Raw genomic sequence first — 23572 nt, forward strand, 5'->3', positions numbered from 1 at the left:
CATTATAACTCAAATTCCACGCTGTGATTTTGTGAGTGAAAATGGGCTCAAATTATTAATATTTTTTTCCGTATGATGACTCTCATATAATCTTTGTGTTGCTTATCCCGAAACCTGATGGAAGTCAGAAACCATGGAAGAAAAGCTCACATCCTTTTTTTTTGCCGTCGACTTTATCTTTGACTTTTTTTTGGGTGATTTTTGTGAGGATAGCGATTATAGAACCAGAAATGGAACTTAATGACACTGCCTTGAAAAAGAACTCCCACGAACAGTCCGCTCTCCCACCCATATTATTTTCTTTGTCTTTTTATTTATTTTTTAAGCCTACCTTAGTTGAAATGAAGCCAAACCCAATATAAATGATTATAGATGAAATGGTGACATTGTGCCTCGCCGAGCAGCGTAAAGGACACAATCCTCCGTTTCCATTAATTATCCCAAAAGGGGCGCCAGGAGCCCTGGAAGCAGCAAACCAAAATAGTCAGTGATTGTATTAAATTCATATGGGGAAACTGGGGTCAAAATCAATCTGCTTTCAACATCACTATATTCAACTTATTATTCTTACATTTTGAAAATTGAATGAGTAGCAAATAAATATCTGAAAGCAACGAAATATTGTTTAAGTGACCAAACTAAACCTATGGATACACATTCAAACATAGTATATAAATGATATATTAAAGCTTTTATTAGTGGGATAAGCGGTAGAGAATATGTGGATCGTTTATTATCTGGGTTGCTGTTTAACTTATGTTACACAATAATGGCAGTAATTTTTTTCTGATAACTAATCGGACGGGGGCAAACGGGGGCATCACTACTTTTCAAATGAAACAGAAATACATTTCCACATATTGCTGTCCCATCTTTTTTTTCGTGTGTCAACTTTTTGCACGCTCTGTGTGATTAGTCAAGATCATTTTGTTGTCCTGCTTGTCATCAAGCTTGGATGAAAGGGGTGCAAATCATTTTTACAATTATGTTGTTGATATGGACCAATACAGGTTCTCTCCACTGTGTCTGGCTGTCATCTGCAATTGACACAGTAATTATTTTGGTCAAAGTCAGCTTTATTGTCAAATATGCTAATGTGCATGACATACAGCACAGATGAAATTACGGTCCTCTCAGACCCGGTTTTAGGGAGTAATATGTCATGTGTATGGAAAAATTAAGGTATTTAAAATACTCTGATCAATATTTTTAGGTACTCTATTTAAGTCTTTGTAAGCTCTCAGTCGTACAGGAGTAATCCATCGATGAGAAGGTTTCTTCAGCCGTCATCTGTACTTCTTGAAGGTGTCGGACGTTTCACCTCCTATCCAAGAGGCTTCGTCGGCGAACTAAAGTCTGACTGGTCGTATCGGCCCTATTTATATATCCCTAATGTCCAGACATGGCGGCGCCGGACACAGCTATGATAGGTCCCTACTCTCAGGTTGGGGGGAGCAGAGGACCTCTCCCTGTGGCCCCACTGATTCCACATTCCTGACTAACGACTGGCCTAGTCATTAGTCAGAAAGCTTTAGTTCGCTGACGAAGCCTCTTGAATAGGAGGCGAAACATCCGACACCTTCAAGAAGTACAGATGACGGCTGAAGAAACCTCATCGATGTACTGTATTTAACATACAGTAAAGTCTCGTTATATCGATATCGGATATAGCGATAGTCCCGGTTATATCGATACTATTGATATGCACATACGGAGAAAATTACATGCAAACAGGGTCTGATATATCGATAGTCCCGGTTATATCGATATTTTTTCGGACTCCCTTGAATATCGATATAATGAGACTTTACTGTATTTTATATGTGATTCTGTTGGGATTTGCTACACTGTAGATTAATTTCAGTAAAATACTGTAACACTGTATTTTCTCCTAACTCCAGCTGCTGAAAAGTTCCGAACTTCCATAAAAGTGGAACAATTGGGAAATACCATATTTTTCGGTCCGCCTTGTATATGGAAAAAGTTTGAAAATACACCATTCATTGAGGGTGTGCCTTATACTCCGGTTCGCCGTATACGCCGGAAAATACGGTATGGAAGGAACCATTGTTTGGTGTTTCCCACAGTACATTTTCCATTGCAGTTAGTACTAAGAAGCCAGCTTTCTTGTTAAGTGTGTGTGCGGTGGAGATAAACACGATTGGACCTTTGAACTGCACAATTGACACATACTCAACTGTAATTCAAGTGCAACGTGGGTTAATGAAAAGCACCTGGCAGCAGCAGATAAAACTGCCAGCCGCTCGTAGCAGGTGACGATCAAGTCCTCACGCGCATTTGTCTATGTGGGATTAGAGACGGTTGCAGTTGCCACGGTTTGAAGTTCTACGCAAATAAGTAACTCGAGGAGGGGCTCGTCTCCGTGTGCGTGGGGAAGGAAGTTCTGAATTGACAGTGGGATGACGAGTTGATGACGCTCCTATGTGGCCCTGAACGTCTCTCTCTCTCTCTCTCTCTCTCTCTCTCTCTCTCTCTCTCTCTCTCTCTCTCTCTCTCTCTCTCTCTCTCTCTCTCTCTCTCTCTCTCTCTCTCTCTCTCTCTCTCTCTCTCTCTCTCTCTCTCTCTCTTTCTCTCTCTCTCTCTGTCTCTCTCTGTCTCTCTCTGTCTCTCTGTCTCTCTGTCTCTCTCTGTCTCTCTCTTTCTCTCTGTCTCTCTGTCTCTCTCTCTCTCTCTCTCTCTCTCTCTCTCTCTCTCTCTCTCTCTCTCTCTCTCTCTCTCTCTCTCTCTCTCTCTCTCTCTCTCTCTCTGTCGGTCTCTCACTCTCTCGCTCTCTCTTCCTCTCATCAACCGTGATGTCCTCGTGCACAAGCCTTCAAGTATCACTTACCCGGTCTCGAATAATCCTCCGTTCTCCACACCGGAGAAACAGAAACCCCTAAGAAGCGGTGGACACCGGCGGAGAAGTGATAAAGCGAGGACGACACACAAACACACCCACTCGCACTGTCCCTCCCATCCTACCTCTTCACACTCCACGACTGCAGTAGTTGTTTTTTTTTTGGTCAAGCGGAGTGGCGAGGCAAGATGCGCCATGGGACAAGCGTGCGGACACGCGCTGCTCTGCCGTAGCCAACCGCCATCCACCGACATGTAAGTCTGCCACACCGATGCGTGTGTTTGTGTGTCACTTGTACTTCCTCATATGATGAGGCGGCCGGGGGGGATGCACATGGCCCCTTGTGATGGTGGAGTGTTGAGATCCGCCAGCTGGCTGGCTGTCATGATTCCTCCCTTGACAGCGGCAGCACCATGTGAGGTGCGAGGGCAGCTGTCAGCCCCATAAACCCGTCCGTCACATCATGCATCGCCCCTCAAATATTTCCACAGCTTCTCTTTGGTTACTTTCTCATTCCCGTGGGAGTCCTGCCGGGCTAGTGGCTCAATATTCCCATCGAAGATTTTACATTACGGTTTAAGTCTCCGCAGGCACACTGTTACAAAGGTGGCTAAAGTCCTGGCATTTTGTTCTTAAATTGAAGTATTGATATGTGTGTTAAAGCAGTGGTCCCCAACCCTTTTTTGCGCCACGGACCGGTTTAATGTCAGACAATATTTTCACGGACCGGCGGATAAATACAACAAAATAAAATGATACGTCAGGCGTTCTTTATTTTCAATATAATAACGTGAATCCATTGTGTATTTTTATACAATTTTATTAGCAGAGTCCTGGTAACATTGCGCCAACAACAACATATGTAACATTGTCTCTGCCCCTTAAAGGACAACCGACGTCACTTTTTTGTTTCTTAACTGATATCAGAAAAAACGTTTTATAGCATCTAAAATACCCAAAACACGCAGTATGATATTTTTATTCAAATGCAAAACACCAATAAAAATGACTTAAAGTGTCCAAAATCTGCAAAAAATTGAGCTGCGAATTGGGCATTTTCAAGGGCGTTCCTTTAGTGACGTCACGTACGGACTCGTCACCAACTCTAAAACAAGACTTCCTGAATATTCAGCGCGAGTCTTAAAACATAAAATATAGCTATATGCGGTGGAATCTTATTAAAATACGCTCAGTAGAAGTCATTTGAAGCCACTTTACAAATTATGGACACAACTTGTCTGGAGACGTTGGTTGTCCTTTAACGCTCTATGGTCACAAATTATGTTAAATTCAGCCTTTTGTCTTCGAAGTCATAGGCTCTTCTTCCCTCTCCTACATGGGCCTTTTCCCCTTCGACAAGAAAATTTCCAAAGACGTTTGTTTTTTTACTCATTTTGCTAGTTTACGCTGGGCTAATTTTAGCGGTATGTATCACGTGACCTAGACAAGCGTTTTGACATGTGTCAAGAGTAAGTCATAGACGGATGTAATCTGGTAATTTTTCATTTTTCAAAATAAAACATAGTTCGGACTCAAATAATAAATAAAACAGAAATTATGTAAATTATTTATTCTTTATGCCCGGTACCAAATGACCCACGGACCGGTACTGGTCCACGGCCCGGGGGTTGGGGACGTCTGTGTTAAAGGACCGATTCAATGGGAGTACTCATTCAACACGAATGTTTAAATGCAATGAAACTAATTGGATATTTTGATAACTTTAAACAGAAAAACAAAACACCATCAACTTGTACGTTGAAAAACAAAGAAACAGAGAAAAACAAATACCACATGTGCTGCCATCTTTATGTCATTGTAAATCGAGTCACAAATTATAAATTAGCTATGACAACTGAAAATAAAGAATGTTGTTTTTTTTTGGCGCTAGAAGCTCGTGGATTTTAATTACTCAAGACAAATGTTAGGTCTTGAAGCTGACAATAACGAACAGCCCAAGCTGAATCTGTTGCTATTGTCATTCATGCTGCTTTGCTCATGTTACTCCATGGCACTACTGTTAGTTTTTATTGTTGCTTTTTTTACTCTCAGGTGCTCTTCTACTTGGGTGGCTAGGGGTGGCCAAAACCTCCTCTTTATGTTTTCATAGCTGGGACTTTTGTGTCATTTTCGCATGGATATTCTTGCGGTCCTTGGAATGATCAGTGTCACATTTTGCTTTGCGACCAACGGGTGGCACTGTAGGGCCCCACCTGCAGCTGAACAGGTGTTGGTCATTTTAATCAGCGACAAAGGCCTCCCAGATGTGCCGGGTCATTGTTTGTTTCACCCTGGCAGGTTTGTTTAATATTGTCATGTTTTACTCATGGTTTTGTTTGCTACTTTGGACCTTTCCGCTCTGAGGACTTTGTTGTTTGAGATTTTGTTCGTACCGACTTTAAAACAATTTGTCAATTACGCCCTGCTCCTTCCTCCCTCCTGCCTGCTTTTTTTGGGGTCCACCACCACCACATGCTTCCGCAAAGCTTGATGATGAGCTGAATTTCTGTCATGTCTGTTGGATGACGGAGACATTTAAAACCTGTAGTATTGCGGCACTCGCGCACCGGATAGCAATGAATTAAGATCTCACCTATAGTCTACTTTTGCCTGTTTATGTTTGTTTCTTTGTTTGTTTGTGTGTTTGTTTTTTAACACTGTCTCCTACATAGAAAGTGCAGGTAACAATTTTCATATGTTGTAAATTAAAGTAAAAAGTGATAAAAAATAAATATTCAATTATAGATTGCCAAAAAATCTATATGAGTACATTAAGAATGTATTTGTACTTTGTTACTTTATGCTGCATGACCAAACGTTTTTAATAGCAATCCAAAAGTTATTTTATTATACTGTATATGTTCCTGTCTCCGATTGGAGCCCTGACCTGAACCCCACCGAGCACTTTTGGGATGGACTAGAACAGATGTGTTAACTCATTCACTGCCATTCCCAAATTTATTCGGGAATTGAAAAGCATGACATGGAGCGCCATTCCCGAATTTGTTTGGGTTTTGTTTTTTCTTGTCGGGAAGTGTGTTTGAGGCAAAAACTCATTGCCAGAGGTCTGACCTCTGGCAATGATTTTTCCCTCCCACGAGGGGGCAGCATTTGCCCTTTATACAGCCACCCCCACTTTCCATGCACATAACTCCAGACCAATAAAACTCAGAAATTAACTTTTTTTTCTCATGAAAGAAGCGAGTGTAAGGTTTCTCACTCTGCACTGAATGTTTATGTAGTCCTAAAACTCAATATTCTATGGGTCCGGCAATTTGACTGAAAATGACAAACACCCTGGCACTGGAGTGGACACATATTTGCACATCACCTGGCAGTAAATGAGTTAAGACAGGCCAGTTCAACAGTGACAAATTACGCTTAACTGGACAATAGTGTATACACCTACCACATTGTTGTATGAAGATTCTAACATCTTATGTTGCAAGCTCCAAATTCCACAAGGGCAAAGGTGCCCTTGTGGATGTGCCTGCAGCAGCATGACATAACCATCATGTGTTGTCATCTGTGGAGTGTGGATTGTTGTAGACAAGTTAATGTTTTCATTTTTTTATGTTGGCTTGCTCTTCCTCGCAGGCACACATTGTCAATGTCAAGGCAACGTGTTAAACATAATGTTAAAATAAATCCCTCCTACCAGCAAATTTCTGCTGCTTGAAATTCTCCCATAAAGCACCTGCCCTGAAATGAATGGAGGCATCTGCTGTGATTCAGGTGAGCTATTGCGATCAAAGCGTGGAGCTGATCAAACGCCTCTCACACTCTGTAAATACTGTATGCTGATGAGGCTTCCTCAGAGACTGGTTTGATGTCTGTATTCTAGGATTTTTCAATAACCCCTGGTGTTCTCTTCAAGTTGCCCTAGTTTGGCGCGCACGTTTTGGGGATTGTTCAGTATCAAGTAACAGCAGCACTTCGTCGTCTGAAACAAGCAGATGTGTTGACGAAGAATGAAACATGCCAGGTCTGGCATTACAATTAGTGTCAGTAGCTGACCTTTACCTGCTTCTCCTCGAGCACGAGTTGCTTTGACGATCAGACACTGAAGGTCACTGGGAATTATGCAGTTGAAGGATTTAAGAGCCAATGTTATGCTTGCGCTGTGTTGGGAATCCCAACAGTTTATCTCCTGTTTAAATATTTCATGAGATGCATAAGGTATGGGGCAGTGACGTGCAGTCAGGGGAGGCAGGTGAGGCTATGCCTCACCTGTCATCATGGAAATATAAAATGACAAAGTAAATTAAACAGTTATATTTATTTAGTGATTTGTACTTTAACATTCTTTTCCATTTAACTTCACCATTTTTTGTTTTTCTTTTCAAAATTGCTGAATTTTCACATCTACTGTTAAAATACTAAGTAGAGACGAGCGGTGAGGCACCAGCCGGCTGAGCCTCACCATGGATTGCGCAATCACTGTGGTAACTGTACTGGCTTGCTCTGCAGTGAGACCACATTGCTGTCCTTCTGCATATCGCTATTAAAGTGTTCAAAAAAAATTAGTATATGAACTAAATTTCTACAGTTTAGCTGGTGTATATAATGTACAGTCACTGTACATTATAAACTACTATATATATTATCTACTACAGTGTTTATTTTATTTTTATCAAAACTGTGTGCAGAGGTGAGGCACACAGTTCTCCTGCCGCATGACAGGGGGCGTTGGTGATTACAGATTCTTCTTGCGACTCCTCGGCTGCAGAATAATAGAATTAGTGACAGCAAGCTACAGTAAACAGTTAGCAAGTACAACAGTCAAGTCATTTTTTCGTGTTACTTGGCCTTATTTTCGGAATGGTGGATTACATATCTAAATTGAAAGAATTTTCTAAACTGGACTTTCAATCGAAGCAGGAGATAATAATTAAAGGAAGACCAACACCGGACTGTATAGCTCACAAACGGTGAGGGATGAATGTAAATCTCCTGGACAGCTTCTCACCTTTTTGGCCAAGAAGGATCTGATTGAAACTATTCCTGAAGCGACAAAGTTGCTCCAGCTCGTGCTCACTGTTCCAGCTACTACAGCATCAGTGGAGCGGTCATTCTCAGCACTGAAAAGACTGAAAACATACAGTCGGAGCAGGACTGATCAAGGACAACTTTCGTCACTGGCAGTGATCTCCATTGAGACAGAGAGACTCGGACTTCATTTATAAGTAAAGGTAACACGCAGTTCGTGGCTAGTGAGGCACTGATGTCATCACAGTCAGCTTTACAAACATATGAACTCTACATAGTAGCTTATTCACAATTGGATTGGCAACAGTTAACGTGTTTTGTTTAAAATGTCATGTCAGCATTCTTTATATAAACTGTAGCATAGTAAAAAATAATTTAAAAAAACCTTATCGTGTTACCTTTACTTATAAATGAAGTCCATGCGCCGCTCCTTCTGAAGAAAGGCATCTATACCTTCTTTGTCAAAGCCTTCCTTATCTTTCTTCAGTTTTAAGTCTTATTTCTTTCAATTTATGTAATCCTCCATTCTGAAAATAAGGCCAAGCAACATGAAAAAATGACTGTATGGTTGCACGTAACTTGCTAACTGTTTACTGTAGCTTGCTCTCACTAATTCTATTATTCTGCAGCCGAGGCGGCACGAGCAGAATCTCTGTAATCACCAGTGCCCCCAGTCATGAGGCAGGAGAACTGTGTGCCTCACCTAGGCACACAGTTTTGTTAAAAATAAAATAAACACTGTAGACCAGTGTTTATAATGTAAAGTGACTCTACATTATGTACACCAGCTAAACTGTAGAAAGTAGTTCATATACTAAAAGTGTTTGAACACTTTAATAGCGATATGCAGAGGGACAGTAATGCGGTCTCACTGCAGAGCAAGCCAGCACAGTTAGCATAGTGATTGCGCAATCCATGGTGAGGCTCAGCCGGCTGCTGCCTCACCGCTCGTCTCTACTTAGTATTTGAACTGTAAATGTGAAAATTCAGAGATTTTGAAAATAAATCAAAAATGGTGAAGTCAAATGGAAAAGAACTTTAAAGTACAAATCACTAAATAAATATAACTGTTTAATGTATTTTTTCATTTGATATTTTCATGATGACAGGTGAGGCAAGGCCTCACCTGCCTCCCCTGATTGCACGTCACTGGTAACACGCTACTTTTTTTTCAATTATTTTTTCTATGCTACAGTTTGTATACAGTATATAAAGAATGCTGACATGACATATGAAACAAAACACGTTAACTGTTGCCAATCAAATGTTGAATAAGCTACTCTATGGAGTTCATATGTTTGGAAATCTGACTGTGATGACGTCTGTGCCTCACCAGCCATGAACCTCACCGCACGTCACTGGTATGTGGTAAGTCAGCCAATTCAAAGCATAATCTGTTTCTGAGCTATGTGGTTACTCTTAGTTGTAATGGGTGCTGTTTTTTAAACCATACATTCATAAAGGTTCATCATTACAGCCCTTTGAGCATCAAACAAATTGACGCAACTGATTGCAATTTCAAGAATGACACAAACTCATACTGATGGTCTTTGGAATTTGTTGGAAGCAATTAAAAAGGGATTTGTTGTCATTTTCATCATCATCAACCGATGTGACCTTCTCTTGCCGCTAGGTGTGTACATGAAAGGCCTGACAAAGTATTTACTGGATTACTGCCAGGAAGCTCTACACACACTCACTCACACAAATACACTTGGCACACATAACTAGCACCAGTTGTAACCTGACTCCATAGGAGTGGCCATATATTTGCAGGCCTATTTGACAGCAGAAGAAAAGATGCTGACATTGGTGTGTTATCATCAGTAATAGCCTCATCAATACTGAAATATTCAGAGCAAGAAAAGAGCCGGAAGAGGCAGATTGTGCAAGTGAATGAAAATGTAGAAAGAAACCCTGTGTGTTTGTGTGTTAGTACACATATCTCCACGGAATATTAAACATTTAAAAATATATCACTTACGAATGGGTCATAAATATGAACTATACATTGTTCTTGCACGCCAAAGTTTGGTGACTGGATGACAATGGAGATAGTGTGTCATGTTTTGTTGGATCTAATTTCTCTGTGCGATACAGTGGATCACTGTATTCTGTTGACCCTTTTACAGAACCAGGTCTGCATTAGTGGTCGTGTTGTTGAGTGGTTTAGGTCCTACTTGACTGCCAGGGATATTTGTGGTTGCCTTGGTTGCTGTGTCCCGCACTGCTCCACTTTTGTATGGTGTTCCACAAGGTTCAATTACGGGGCCTCTGTTGTTTTCATTGTGTCTGCTGGCCTTGGGTTCCATTGAAAGGAAACATGGTATTCCTTCCACTGCTATGCGGATGACTGTCAGAGCCATATCCCGCTGAACAAATAATGGATGGCATTGAATTCCTTGGATTTCAATGAAAACAAAACATAATAAGTTATGGTGTTCTCTATCAGTGGCCCTTTTATCCGGCTGGGGTAGCCATTAAGAGATCTGGGAAATTATGCTCATTTTCCTGAATGGCCGTTGTTTTGCCAGGCCGTCACTGGGCAGCTGTGATTATTTTTCATTCTGTGACTACAACTGCCGCCGCCGATGTATAGCACTTTGTATGCAACGATAGTTGTTTTAAAGTGCTCTTTAAATAAAGTTGAGGTGAGATAGAGAGTTGGCGCAATCTGTAACCAATCTTATAAGTGTTCTATCACAGAGGCTTGCTTCAATCCATTTCATTAAGATCAAACAACCCAGTGAACATTTTTTTTAATGAGGCTGTATTCCAGCCACATGTTGCTTTTTTTGTTCTCTTGAAATTAGGCACATTAATCACCTTCAGTTTGTTGAGCCATTTCCAACCCCGAATCGCCCATTCAGCATGGACAGGTCCAACGTTACTTAGCGCCAGTATAACGCACACAGAGACAAAGAGGCCATAAACCTCTTCTCCCCAACAACCACACAAAAGTTGTTCTTGACTCTTGTCGCAAAGGAATGTACCGAGCTCCAGGTTAAATATGAACACTCAGAAAGTTGATCTTCATTCATACACTGTGACAATGGCAGCTCATCAATAGATGGCTCTTGGGACAGGCCCTCCATCCCGACTAAGTCACTTTGGAAAGCACATCAATTCTACTACATATATACAGATATTTTGTTAGATTACGATCAAAAAGAGTTTAAAATGTGTCCTTAAAACAATGGTTATAAACATTTGACAAGCTCATTTGGTCCTCATGCAATGCGCACATATTAGGCACCGGTGGACCAGGAAACTTTAAAAATAGTAGGATAGTTCCTCAAGGTATCCAAGCCTTTGTTTTCCTATTTATCAAACAAAACCATTCACGAGGTAAAAAACTGTGAATACATGAAATTATAAATTTCTTTTTGATCCTCACTTCCATCCCTGCCTTAAAACATGTCACGTTACAGAGCACGAGATAAGCTGATCCTGATTATTGAAGACAAATGCGCACATCTTCTGGTAATTACAACAACTAGAATTAGTATTGTTTTTGTGTGTCAAAATGTGTCTTTTTGTGAGAAAGATTTGGGATCAAAACATTTTTTTGCATGTCAGGATGCCCCCCCCCATCTTTTGCCACCAAAGACCCTTTCAGGTGACTTTTCACACCATCCCCCTGAAGCCCTGGGGTAGGCACACGCACGCGCATGGACACACACACACACACACGCACATACGCACACACGCACACACACGCACATGCGCACACACACATGCACACGCACACATGCACACATACACACTTGAGATTCCCCAGAGGCTATTTTTCTCTGTCTCTTCCTTTCCATCTTCTGGTCGGTCTTGTGTTTTTTTCTGTCTTTGCTTAACTTTCTGGTCAAGTCATGCAACAAAAAAAAAAATCCAACAGGGTGCCCGCCAGTGATTTATGTTCTGTTTATGTTTGCATTTATTGACGCATGACTGGAAATATATCCTGTGAATTTTCACCACTTTCCTTTTAGCTGATTGTGAACTCTTCTTAATAAATTAAACACATTAAAATATGCCCCTGACGTGCGTCATATTCGTGATGTGTTTGTGCTTCCAGTTACTTGTTCCTGTTGTGTTCTGTTTTGTGTACTACACACGTGTAAAGTTCACTGATGGTTGAAAAGTGATCGTTCGTTCCTGGTTCGTCGCTTTTCAGGGTGTTAGAAGTGGGATGGTGAAATCAGTAGGAAGCCAGGTGTTCAACAGAATAACTTATTTTAATCTTGTAGACAGCAGGGACATTGTGAGGTCAGTTGAGGAGAGACAGACAGGAAGAGAGAGAGATGGACGCGCTGGGAGAGCATTTATGTAAGACGGACAGGATGTGATGTAATAGGATGTGACGTAATAATGTGACATGTAAAGGCAGGCAGGACATCAGGAAGTCAAAGAAAAACAAAATGATGCAAAAAGATGTTTAAAGATGTTCGTATAGCGAATTACCCCAACATTCACAGATGTTTATCTTTTGGTATGTCTGTCGCGTCTCTATCGACATCAAAGTCAACAGAGAGTTTCTTTGAAAGATAAGTAGGACAGGTTAAGTCTTTGAAGGCCCGTTCAGCCTTTCTCAAGTCTTCTCTGAGAGGTGTCCTTGAGAAGGAACATACTGAACTGCTCTCTTTACAGGTGGCACACTTGTTTTCATGTAATTCTGCTCTCCAAAAACAAACACCTTTGCTGTGACATGCTTTTCAAGCCCAGTAGTGGGTCTGCCTCCGTTATTGTGTTCAATCTCTGGTAGAATCCCAAACACTGTTTTGACATTTCATGATTACATTGGGGCAGTGCTTATTTGTTTATATATATGTATGTTATATATATATATATATATATATATATATATATATATATATATATATATATATATATATATATATATATATATATATGGTGTTAGAAGTGGGATGGTGAAATCAGCAGGAAGCCAGGTGTTGAAGAGATTATATTAAAAAAATAAAATCCTCGTCTCACCCACCATGGGTGGTGTCTGTGCCTCATTTAGCTCAGGTCCTCTACCAGAGGCCAGGAAGCTTGAGGGTTCTGCGCAGTATCCGTGCTGTTCCTAGCAGTGCGCTTTTCTGGACCGAGATATCTGATGTTGTTCCCGGGATCTGTTGCAACCACTCGTCTAGTTTGGGGGTCACTGCCCCGAGTGCTCCGACCACCACAGGCACGACTGTCACCTTTACCTTCAAGGCTCTCTCCAGCTCCTCTCGGAGCCCTTGGTATTTCTCGATTTTCTCATGTTCCTTCTTTCTGATGTTTCCATCACTCGGGACCGCTACATCCACGACAACGGCTTTCCTTTGCCCTTTATCTATGACCACGATATCTGGTTGGTTGGCCATTACCATCTTGTCAGTCTGTATCTGGAAGTCCCACAGGATCTTTGCTCGGTCATTCTCTACTACCTTGGGAGGTGTTTCCCATTTTGACCTTGGGGTTTCCAGTCCATACTCTGCACAGATGTTTCGGTCGACTATGCCAGCCACCTGGTTATGGCGCTCCATGTAGGCTTTCCCTGCCAGCATCTTACACCCTGCAGTTATGTGTTGGATTGTCTCAGGTGCCTCTTTGCACAACCTACACCTTGGGTCTTGCCTGGTGTGGTATATCCGTGCCTCTATGGCTCTGGTGTTCAGGGCCTGCTCTTGAGCAGCAGGATGAGTGCCTCTGTGCTGTCCTTTAGGCTAGCCCTCTCTAGCCACTGATAGGACTTCTTGAGATCAGCTACTTCAGTTATGGTTCTTGTTTCGCCAGGCGACGTCTGAGCCGGCATGTCATTCAATTTATAGTCTTCTAATTGTATGAGGTAGGCATTAGCGTGAAGGGTCTTGCCCAAGGATCCACACTGGATGATGTTTTTATCTATCTATCTATCTATCTATCTATCTATCTATCTATCTATCTATCTATCTATCTATCTATCTATCTATCTATCTATCTATCTATCTATCTATCTATCTATCTATCTATCTATCCATATCTTTTTTTTTATATATATACATGTATATACGCATGTATATACACATGTATATACACATGTGTGTGTATATATATATATATATATATATATATATATATACAGTAAAGTCTCATTATATCGATATCGGATATATCGATAGTCCCGGTTATATCGATACTATTTCTATGCACGCACTGAGAAAATTACATGCAAACAGGGTCGGATATATTGATAGTCCCGGTTATATCGATATTTTTTCGGACTCCCTTGAATATCGATATAACGAGACTTTACTGTATTTGTCGCGTCCGACAATTTTCTCCAGCATGACAGCATCTCACTCTCACATGTGTGTGTATGTATGTATATATATATATATATATATATATATATATATATATATATAGGGCGGCCCGGTAGTTCAGTGGTTAGCACAACGGCTTCACAGTGCAGAGGTCACTGGTTCGCGTCCCGGTCCGGCCTCCCTGTGTGGAGTTTGCATGTTCTCCCCGGACCCGCGTGGGTTTTCTCCGGGTCCTCCGGTTTCCTCCCACACTCCAAAAACATGCATGGCAGGCAGATTGACCACTCCAAATTGTCCCTTGGTGTGAGTGTGAGAGTGACTGTTGTATGTCTTTGTGTGCCCTGCGATTGGCTGGCAACCAATTCAGGGTGTCCCCCGCCTCGTGCCCGAAGACAGCTGAGATAGGCTCCAGCACCCCCCGTGACCCTAATGAGGAATAAGCGGTACGGAAAATGGATGGATATATATATATATATATATATATATATATATATATATATATATATATATATATATATATATATACCTGTGTGTCTTTCTGAAGACACACAGTCGTTCCGAATGAGGCATAGGGCAGCCGACTCGTCGGAGCGAAATTGAATGTCTGGATCCCCAAGTAAGCGACACAGACCGACGTCCGTGCAGGATGACACAAAGCGCAACACAAAGGACCAACACAAAGCGCTGGTCCCAAAAAGAGGACCAGGGGAATAATCAAAAATAAAGAATACCAAAAACGACGAGGGGGGTGGTGGGCAATGGGTAACCCGACCTGCATTCTACGCCAATGGCGAAAAGCAACTTGTACACGGTGGTGCAGAGAAGGAACAATCCCAAAAGGATTACGGGATTGGGGGGGGGGGGCTCGGACCAAGCACAAAGATACATAAGTGCAGGGTAATACAAAGTACAAATGCAAGTTGACAGCGTCCCGTTTTCGTACCCGCTGTCCTGTTGAAGGAGGTGGAGAAAGCAGGAAGGCGCGGCTCCGCCACCAGCGGTCAATCCGAACGTGACCGTATCAAACAAGTAGCGTGTTTATTTGCCGGAGTAGCACTGCACAAAATGAGGATACGAAATAACTGTTTCTTAACAAACGCGTCCGCCAATTTTCTCCAGCATGACAGCATCTCACTCTCACAGCAATCTGGCTCGCATGCATGGGAAGCCGTGTGTATTTGGGTCAGCAGAAAGCGTGTGCCCCGACACAGTTATAAAGATCGATAATCCGAAATATTAAATGATTAAAATGGCACTAAAAGTTATATTTATTAATGAACTGTCAACATTTTTGTATATACGTAATAGTATTCAATAGAAAATGTTTAAACACTTAAAAACAAGAGATTGACATACTATCCTGTCGGATAAACCTCCTTTGAATGCATTTCGATTTACGACCGTTTTGTCGGAACGGAACCCGGTCGTAACTCGGATGTTACCTGTGTGTATATATACATACACTGGGCAACGGGCAGTGGGCAGTGGCAGGTCTGTTTGATCTGTGATGGGGTTTGGCGTACCAGCTACCACGAGTCTCCCTGTCTAAGTGAGCATGCCACATAGACAGTAGGTTATTGTAGGGTCTGTGCATGTAAAGCCTTGACCCAGCAGATTGCGTAGAGGAAACCACTAGACTGGTTCAACATGCATGAAGGTAGGCCCAGCCTAGCTTTGTAGAGCGCGAGTAGGGCACAATGAGACACGTACAACACTGTGGTCATCCACTGCATCCCAACCCATACCCAGCCGTCTTGACTCTGTCTTGCCACTGGATTCACATGGGCTGCGACGAGAGAGTGAAGCAGATGACATTGCGCAACTCTCCTTCACTTTAATCAAACTCACGTGCAAGTCATCTTCACCACAGTGAAGATGGTCATCTCTCGCCAAAGAGGACGAACATGTATATACATACACACACACAATGTTAAGAACTGCAACATTTTACATTGGCTACATTTGTGTCTCAAAGGAGCGTATGTGAAAGCATGTGGCTCATGCATGTTGTATTTGGGTGACCTCTATTTCCCCGAAGCTCAATTCTCAATTCAAGGTCGGCTTAAAACGAAAAGCATTCTTTCTCTGGTTATATGATATAATATGCCCTTTTGTTCACACATCATCCCATTTCTCATATGGTTCTTTCTGCTGGTATGCCCATTCTGATATATTATACATTACAAGTGAGTCCAACAGGGCTTTTCCTCTCCTTTCCTCTCTCCCACGATCATTCATCCCAGTCTTACCCACACTCGAACCCCATACCATGTGCTGTTCTCTTTTGTTCGCATCTGCATCTCTCTCTCTCTCTCTCTCTCTCTCTCTCTCTCTCTCTCTCTCTCTCTCTCTCTCTCTCTCTCTCTCTCTCTCTCTCTCTCTCTCTCTCACTCCCATGCTGTTGCCTTACTGTACGTTTGGGTCCCTGTAGTCATTTATTTATAGTTGCACGCAGAATGACCTTTCCCAAATTGGAAGACTTGGGTTGTGGACAACTGCAAATTGTCAAGAGAAAATTGATCCAGGGTATTGTGAAGCGGCTGAGATGGTTTGTCAGCCAATCATTATGAATGTGAAACGTGTTATTGTGACACAATTTGTTGTGTTTTTAGTATTAATGCAATCAATAGCTGTTTTTTTTCATGTTCTCGCTGATTTTCATTTTCAGAGTCTTTATTTCTTGAGATACGAATTGCTAATTCTTGAATTTATGGGCCTACAATGTGTTCCACTTGGCAGCAACCAGCGGAGATCAGAGTTCTTAAAGTCCCAAGGCTAACTATTACCAAAAAAATCAGCTGGAAAACAAAGTAAACAGGAAGCGAGTGAATTTTGATCCTGGATCATTTTGAATGAAAGGATGTGCAGTCTGGTCATATAAATAGACATTCTATTCCAGAGCAGCCAAAAAGAATTAGGATTTTACAGCAACCAGTGCCCAGCGCGAATCTTTTGTGAAGGGACCGTTTACACTAAATGTACCAAAGTCAAGGCCAAAGGGCCAAATCTGACCCGCCACATCGTTTTATTTGGCCATGAAAGCAAATCAAACTTGTGAAATTCCATGATGGTTGTTGAAGTCCGATGTTGTCCCATGGAATAAGAGTCATTATTTTGACTTCAAATTTGATAACTGGTTATTCATTAAGTTTTTGTGCGCTCTATATGTCATACGTATGTGGAGTGGATTAAACATTCTAATGGATTCCCCAAATTCATACCAGTCCACGAAAGGAAAAAACGAGTTTGACACCCTTGGGTTATTCCAAATATTTGTATTTTTTACTTGATTTGCAGCCAGGTTCAGGGGCTCCTCTCATTCCTTTTAAAATCAGCTTCCAAAAGGCACTTAGTCCTTGACCTTGCAGAAACAAAAACAGATGCAGATGTGCGCATCAGTCAAGTTCTCCTGTCCATCTTTGGCCATCATTGTCGGTCCCTTATTGTTTCAAACCTAAACAACTGTCATCCTCAGTCCATCACCCCGATGGACTGTTACCCTGTCAATACTCCAGGTAACTAAGTTAATTCCATTTTAATTTATTGAGGAACCTGCTGCAAGTGAGTTACAAAGTCTGACTGTCTCATAAGCTGGCAGTACTTGTTGCAATCCACCGCTCGCTTTTCCTTTCCCAGAGGCAAGGAAGAGCTCAATGCTTAACGACCACTAAAAACAATCACTCGCGGTTCATAGTTTGCGGTCTACAGCCAACTCGAGACCAGCCCACGAAGCCAATCGGTATTGAACGATCAAATTTTTAAAAATGTGTAGCTAATCCTTGTATTCACGATCAGACTCTGGATTGTCGATGTAAGTCATGGCTGTTCGCTACCACATTCAGCAGCATAAAATCCTGATCGGAACGCCACTAAGAATAATACATGATGGCTTCTCTTTGCTGTGTCTTGTATTGTTAATGCCCAAAATCTAAAGAAGATGTGATGCCTGCAGGCCAACCAGAAATGGGCTTCCTTAATGGTAGCGATTATTGATATGATGTGGAAGTAAGTGGTGTTAGATGGCTATTTCACCATCTTGTCAAATAACCACCGGTTAGTCCAGTGAGCTGCCAAATTGTTTCCTGAGAGTGTGTACACAGGTCCGTTCTTGTCTGCTAATGCTGAGGCCAGTGGTAGCTGTGTCTTCCATCACACTCCCCAACAGGAAGGACACGCAGACCCATTAGACAACAGGGAAAGCTAATTGACCAGCAACCAGACACCAGTGCCGACACAAATGGTGGTTTCCACGCTACCTCCATTGCTGATGTTATTGTATGCCATGCAGCATTTTGGGGTGTTCAGCCCAATTTGGAAGCCTCTTTTATTACAGGAGTGAAATTTCAATTCTGTAAAAAGGCCATATTATGTTTGATGCCATATGGTGGTTGATGTTGACGATAAGGCGCATTTTGTCATAAAACAAGATGAAATTCCCAAAACACCTGTGCAAAGTGCTCATGTGAAGTGTAGTGCACGCTGTACAATGCTCCCACTGTGTACTTTAATCACTTGTATGTAAATCTTCACCTTCTTGCACCATCACATTTACGCTCATGTGTCAGGTAACAAAGCATCACACATGAGGTGTGTATTAATATGAAATTATTTGATAAAACATAATGTTGAAAAAAATATGGCGGTGATTGTCTGGAATTGATTATTTCAATACCATATTTTTCTGTGTATAAGCCGCACCGCAGTGTAAGGCGCAACCCCAATGAATGATGTAAGTTTTTTTTCATATATAAGGTGCATCTTGAATGAATGAAAAATGTTTTGTAAATATAATTTAGAAATATATAAAAAAAAATCAAAATATAAGGCGCACCACATTATAAGGTGCTATAGTAGAGGCTGAAGTCATGCAGTACTTCTTCTTCAGGGACAATATTACTTCACATATAAGGCACAACTGCGTATAAGGCGCAGGGTCATCTTTGGAATAAAATGAAGGTTGTTAGGTGCGCCTTATGGACCGGAAAATATGGTACTTATTTTTACTTCTGTCAGCAATTTGTTACCGTATTTTCCATACTGTAAGGCGCACCACATTATAAAGTGCAGCTTCAATGAATGACATATTTCCATATATAAGGCGCACTGGATTATAAAACACTTGGGCAGGTTTTGAAAGAATTGAAGGCTTTTAGGTGTGCCTTAGAGTGCACACAATACGGTACCTGCATTGGTTTAAACTCTACGCTCAAAGTTAAGTTGTAATTATGTGTCTTCAATAGATGCAGTGTCTTGTTTTTCTATTAGGTCAGTCATAGAATAATATTTATGTAAATTATTATTCTTATGATTGCACCTTATGGTTGAAAGTTGTCGCCTATTCCAGATATTGGAATGATGACATACTTTCCAATGCAGCCATCACCTATTTCTGACCATATCCCTTTCTTATGATCTGCCTTTTCCTTTTATCCTTTCACTGAATAATTCAATGACAACGCTTCATCATAAATGGCTCTGACTGTGTAAAACGCCAGCCCTCTGCTTATCAGCTCACTGTCCCTTACAAGAAAACTAATGGAGACAAATGAATGCCAGTGGATGACGTTTGAACGCATTATTAACCTCTTAGAGGCTTTTGTGTTTTGGGTGTGTCCTCATTTGGGAAAGAGCATTTGTGTTTGTAAGGATTAGTAGTGTGTAGGTGTGGCTATTTATTGACCTTTGGTGTTGTTCAACCCGTTCAGTTTTTTTCAAATGCCATCTAGTCTTTTGGTGCAAACAATTGCACACATGCACCAGGACACTGAAAAAAAAACTGCACGTTAATGCGTTGTTGTCAGTCGAAGAGGTAAGAGAAGTGTCTCGAGATGAAAGGTGTAATTGACTGCCTTTATTTTATTTTTTTATGACACACTTTGCACCCTTGGCCAGAGTTTGTCTTTGGTCAGTGTTAATGGAGAGAGAGTTCAGTGTCAAAAGAGATGAAGCTAAAGTGGGCTTGTGAAATGGAGTCAGGCGCTTAACATCACACTTTATGTAAGTGACTTAGCAAAATTGCTAAATTCTCTAAGCTTCCTAATTACCTTGTCATGGAAAGTCATCGCAGCCCTGGAAGGGCCACCTGATTAAATGTCATTTTGTACATAATCCAAACACGGAGGTGTGCTCGCTGTTGTACTCTTGTGGCTCTTTTGTCTTAATGGTGTTCTCCGTCATTTCCCTTTCATACTTTTTTGTGTGTCTCGCCTCATTTACTTCACTATGTTTTGCTTCCCTCTCGGCCCCCAAGCCCTCCCCCGTGCATGTGCTGCTTTTCGAGATCATTATTGGAGTCTTATCCGTGCTGCATCATTTTCAATGTTGATTGAATTTGTTCCTGACTTCCTCTTTTCGGTCTCTTTTAGATAGCTTTTGCTTGGACCTTTGCTGTGTTTTTGTCAATTTGTTGATCTTATTTCCTCTACCTCACTGCATGGCACTTCCTGACCTGACCAACCCCCCCAAAAAAGTTACATCATGACTACTATCAAATGTTACGTTATTTTGCCCCTGAAACACCACTCATTAGGGATTATTACATCATTTTCCTGAGATCTGTAACGTTGTTTATGGACTGATGACATAGCTTGGTTTATGATTGATTTTGCCTTAACACTGCGAAATTACGTCGTTCCGGTAACCACACCCATCCGTGCAGCCTCTGTATGGGCCAAATGTTGATCATTTTATTGGTCATTATGCAAGTGTATTAACTCATTCACTGCTAGACGTGCAAAAACGTGTCCACTCCAGTGCCAGGTTTTTTTTTCTTTTCATTTTCACTCAAATTCCAGGACCAACAAAATATTGAGTTTTAGGACTACATAAACATTCAATGAAGTGTAAGAAACATTATGCTTTTCTTTCATCATCCAAAAATAGTTAATTCCTAAATTATAGGTGTCTGGAGTTATCTGAGCATGAAATAAAGGCCGCTGTACAAAAGGCAAATGCTGCCGCCTCGTGGAAGGGAAAAAACATTGCCAGAGGTCTGACTGGCGCTTCATCTGCACCCCCTCTGCAAGAAAAACCAAAACATGAACACATTCGGGAATGGATCCCCACGTCATGCTTTTCAATTACCTAAAAAATGTGGGAATTGCAGTGAATAAGTTAATGTAGACAATATATGGACAGTGTATTGCGTACATAGATGGCTCGCACATTTAGCACTTTCTTCCCCAAATGTCAGAGTTGTATCTTACGACCTTCCCCAAGAAAAATTCTGGTTACACATTCACCCGGCCTTAAATGCTTTTGATGTCTTTGAACATGAGCGGATATTGTCTTGCCATTTGTTTGTAAAGCAATGATGGACACAAGGCTTAATCTTGGACCCTTCTGTATGCGTACAGTGTGTTGATGAGTGTGTATGCACATCGGCCTGCCTTCTTATCGGCGGTGTCACGCAGGCACTGAACCAACAGAGGAGACCGAGCCTTATCACTCCAAACACCACCACGTTGTTTACTTGGGCAAACGGATGCAAACACATATTTATTTTATTTATTAGTTAATTGTAATGATCGGCAGCATGTATCCTGCGGCCATGCGGCCTGTAAAATAGTTGATGAAACCACGTGGATATTACAAGTATACCCCGCCTGTTTTGTCTTCATGCACAAGTGATGTGATAGTCCCGAACATTTTTTCGCTCTCTGCGGATATTCACAAAATGAGCTGCGGAATCAAATTGGTATCAAGCATGCGTTTTATCACAGATTGGCTTCACAAAAGGACACTAACCGCACTGCTGTTTAGCATCATGCACAATTAGCTGGTAGTATTAAAGCGTGAGGCCCGAGCAGATGTGTCATTAAAAAATATGGCCCAATGTATCTCGGAGACGGAGAATCATAAAAAAAAAAACCTGGTGATTATTAGAGTAACATTAAAATGGATTACAATAGGGTAGCTTATCCTCTATACGTCTCAATAATCTTTTGTGGAAGGTGATAAATGCAGCTGCCAGGTCAATGAGTTCCAGTGGGGCGCCGTGGATTTCATCGCTAGGCATTCAGTAGTGCTACGTCTGAATAAATCTAGACTGAAAAAAGTGGGGTGTGATTTACTACAACTTCACTATAGGATACCATTAGCCAGGAAATAACTGACTGACCTTTCTTCATGATGTCCATTTTTTCTTGAAAAGTCCTTCTTAAACATGGCTTTAACAGTAAATCTCGAACCAAATTCGTTTCTTCTCCTCTTTCAGCCATTGTAGGTTGACAAAACTGCTATTAAATCAACACAATATATTTGCTTCTGCAGTTTGTTATGGATACAATGTGCTAGCTCTGGCCAGTATCAAACTAAGACGAGCCAATCATAGTTTTCAAAACTTCTGACGTTGACTCGCGCCTTCAACAAAGCGTTGGTACCCTTTTTGGGTTGCCGATATCTGATTGGTTAGATAACAGTTTGACCGACACATTTGATGCGACAGGGCACGCAGAACTGATTGTGAAGGTGTTTACGTCGCTTTCTGACCCTGGTAACAAATGATGGCTGAAATGTTCTTGGTTAAATGCTTAAATATGTAAACACACATCTGGAGGCAGTGCAACTGGGGAAAAGTAATGAAGACAATTTGGAATTATTGAATAAGAATTCATGGACAAAATACAATTAACATCAGGCTTTAAGATATTCTTAGGCCAGCAGAGAAGGCTTAGCAGGCTTTGACGGTCCGCCACTGATAAGTTATTTTTTAAACCAGTCCACTGTGAATGTGCCGCTCTGGTATGTTGTCCTCATGCTGTTTTATTGTATGATATGAGGTCATAATCAGTGCACACAAATACGATTTATATGTGAGCAATCAGGGGGAAAAAATAAAAGTGTCATGTTTCGTAATTTGAGGGTAGGGAATAAATAAGTGGATGATTCTGAATCCAAACCTGGTGTGCAACAGTAAAGTTGTGGGCCTTAAATAATGCTAAATTGTTTGCTCCAAAGGGACCCAAATTGCCAAAAATACACCACGGGCCATTACGACCCATCACCACCAGCCTGAATGTACAGTGTTCAAGGCAGGATTGACCCATGCTTTCAAATTATTTGCAAGAAATTTTGACCTGCCCATTCGAGTGGAACAGCCGAAATGGTGACTGGAGGAAACATTTTTTTCTCGTTTTTTTCTTTTTAAATCCAATTTTGCAGAAACCACTGCCTCCATTTCCTCGGTCTCGGGGGCTGGAACCAACGGTCCTCCTCCACTGATGCCGTGTTCACTTTGTGGATCTTGTTTTTGCCATTCTGATGCTCTTCTTTGAAAACATGCATAAATCGGTCATGGTTTGGGTCGTAGTTGTAGCGTTCTTCTTTGATGTGTTCTTCATCTCCAGCCATTTTTATTTTTAATCAGAATTTTACTCAATGCATTCTGGGTAACAAGATAAACATGATAAATCAAAGCGTGATATAAAAAGTGCAAAAG

General features: G+C 41.4%; 1 protein-coding gene across 1 annotated transcript in view; it reads left to right on the top strand.

Moving 5' to 3' along the window:
* Nucleotides 1-2976: 2976 nt before the first annotated feature.
* The window catches only part of pde2a (phosphodiesterase 2A), a 125215-nt gene continuing 104619 nt past the window's right edge, over nucleotides 2977-23572 (top strand). Inside the window, exon 1 of the mRNA XM_089013519.1 lies at nucleotides 2977-3111. Coding sequence (XP_088869645.1) covers nucleotides 3053-3111 — 59 coding nt within the window. The 5' untranslated portion in view covers nucleotides 2977-3052. The remainder of the gene's footprint in view (nucleotides 3112-23572) is intronic.

Source organism: Hippocampus bargibanti, linkage group LG14 (assembly GCF_051943395.1).
Source record: "Hippocampus bargibanti isolate YZ-2025 linkage group LG14, ASM5194339v1, whole genome shotgun sequence".
Taxonomy (NCBI): domain Eukaryota; kingdom Metazoa; phylum Chordata; class Actinopteri; order Syngnathiformes; family Syngnathidae; genus Hippocampus; species Hippocampus bargibanti.